The following is a 1339-nucleotide window of genomic DNA, read 5'->3' as shown; positions in this document are numbered from 1 at the left end:
ACACCATGGCTCACACCGCCTTGCAATTTTCCCATTCACTTACACCCATTCACTTACCTCTTCATCAATATCTAGGTCGGGCCAGTCCAGGAGAGCTGCCAGGTTGGTGTGCCGACCACGAGAGTCTTTAACCCATGGCTGAGCAGGGTCTAGTGCCCGCCCCATCACCTCTACATTCTCCATCTTTTATTAGTAAAAAGAAAATATTTTTAAAATGTGAATATCAGATTTGAATTTTTTTTTATATCTTACTGATGTATTTTTGCCATTTTGATTCAAGTTGCTTGAACTTGATATGTTTGTGGAAATAATTTTCCAAATGAACTGTCCTAAAAACAGTAATAGGAATTTATTTGCATTATCAAGTAAATTCAAATAAAAACAAATGCTGTATAAACAGAAAAATGCATTAATACACAAAGAAATATATACCTTCACATACCCCATTATATTAACTTCAGAACCAATGAACATAAAAAAGGTATGTCAACTGGGCATTTTTCATATGATATAGGTCTAACAACAAACTTTTCTCCTAGTATTAGGCAAGTCTGTTATAAGCCTTTATATGATTTTTTGCCTTGTTATTTTCGATGCACTAAGATCAACCACTGGTGAAAGTAAAGGTTTCTTTCCTATATATGTTTTCTGTCTTACCTTCAATACATGGATATCTGATGCTACTTTCCATACACAAAATCTATCACTAATACAATGAAACACCAGTGGCTGAATTACCAGGCTTAAACGTCATAATAGTCACGACTTGAGAACCAGAACACCTGATATATATACACTATAACTTACACACTTCTTACTTTCATATTTCACTACCAACAAGGTACATATTCCAATGCTTTAACACTCTCTGTATGGCTGATATTCCAGTTGGGGATTTTACTGTAATAAACTGAACTCAGCTAGGTTAGGCTAAACCAAGCTAAACCAAGCTAAAGTAGATTACATTAGATTAGCTCCAGCTAAATGAAGATTAAGGTCCCCTGGGAAAGTTGAGCTGGAATCATTCAGAATAATCCAGTCTGATCCCCTTATATAAACTTGTATAAATATGCATGTTAAGTAGGCTAAGAAAGATTAAGCATTGCGGTCTGGAGGCTCTCTGCAGCTATTTAGGCTATTCAAGCTTTAGCTGCTCCCCGAATACTACACAGAATAAATAGGCAATTGTATATAAGCCTAGATTAGTAGTAGTGGCTTATCTTACATCATTTATTACATCAGACGTTAATATGATGATAATAACAACAATCATGTCCAAACAGTATTAGTGTATTGAACACCAAACAAAAGAAAAACTGATTTCACAATCACTATAATG

General features: G+C 34.9%; 1 protein-coding gene across 4 annotated transcripts in view; it reads right to left on the bottom strand.

The window, feature by feature from the left end:
* The window catches only part of LOC119593122 (ankyrin repeat and IBR domain-containing protein 1-like), a 31136-nt gene that overhangs the window by 7611 nt on the left and 22186 nt on the right, over nucleotides 1–1339 (bottom strand). For all 4 annotated transcript variants that reach the window (XM_037942086.1, XM_037942084.1, XM_037942088.1 and 1 more), the window contains exon 15: nucleotides 58–183. In XM_037942086.1, the coding sequence (XP_037798014.1) occupies nucleotides 58–183 (126 nt within the window). The remainder of the gene's footprint in view (nucleotides 1–57; nucleotides 184–1339) is intronic.

The sequence above is a fragment of the Penaeus monodon genome, chromosome 31 (genome assembly GCF_015228065.2).
Source record: "Penaeus monodon isolate SGIC_2016 chromosome 31, NSTDA_Pmon_1, whole genome shotgun sequence".
Taxonomy (NCBI): Eukaryota; Metazoa; Arthropoda; class Malacostraca; order Decapoda; family Penaeidae; genus Penaeus; species Penaeus monodon.
This window is presented reverse-complemented; position numbering and strand designations above follow the sequence as displayed.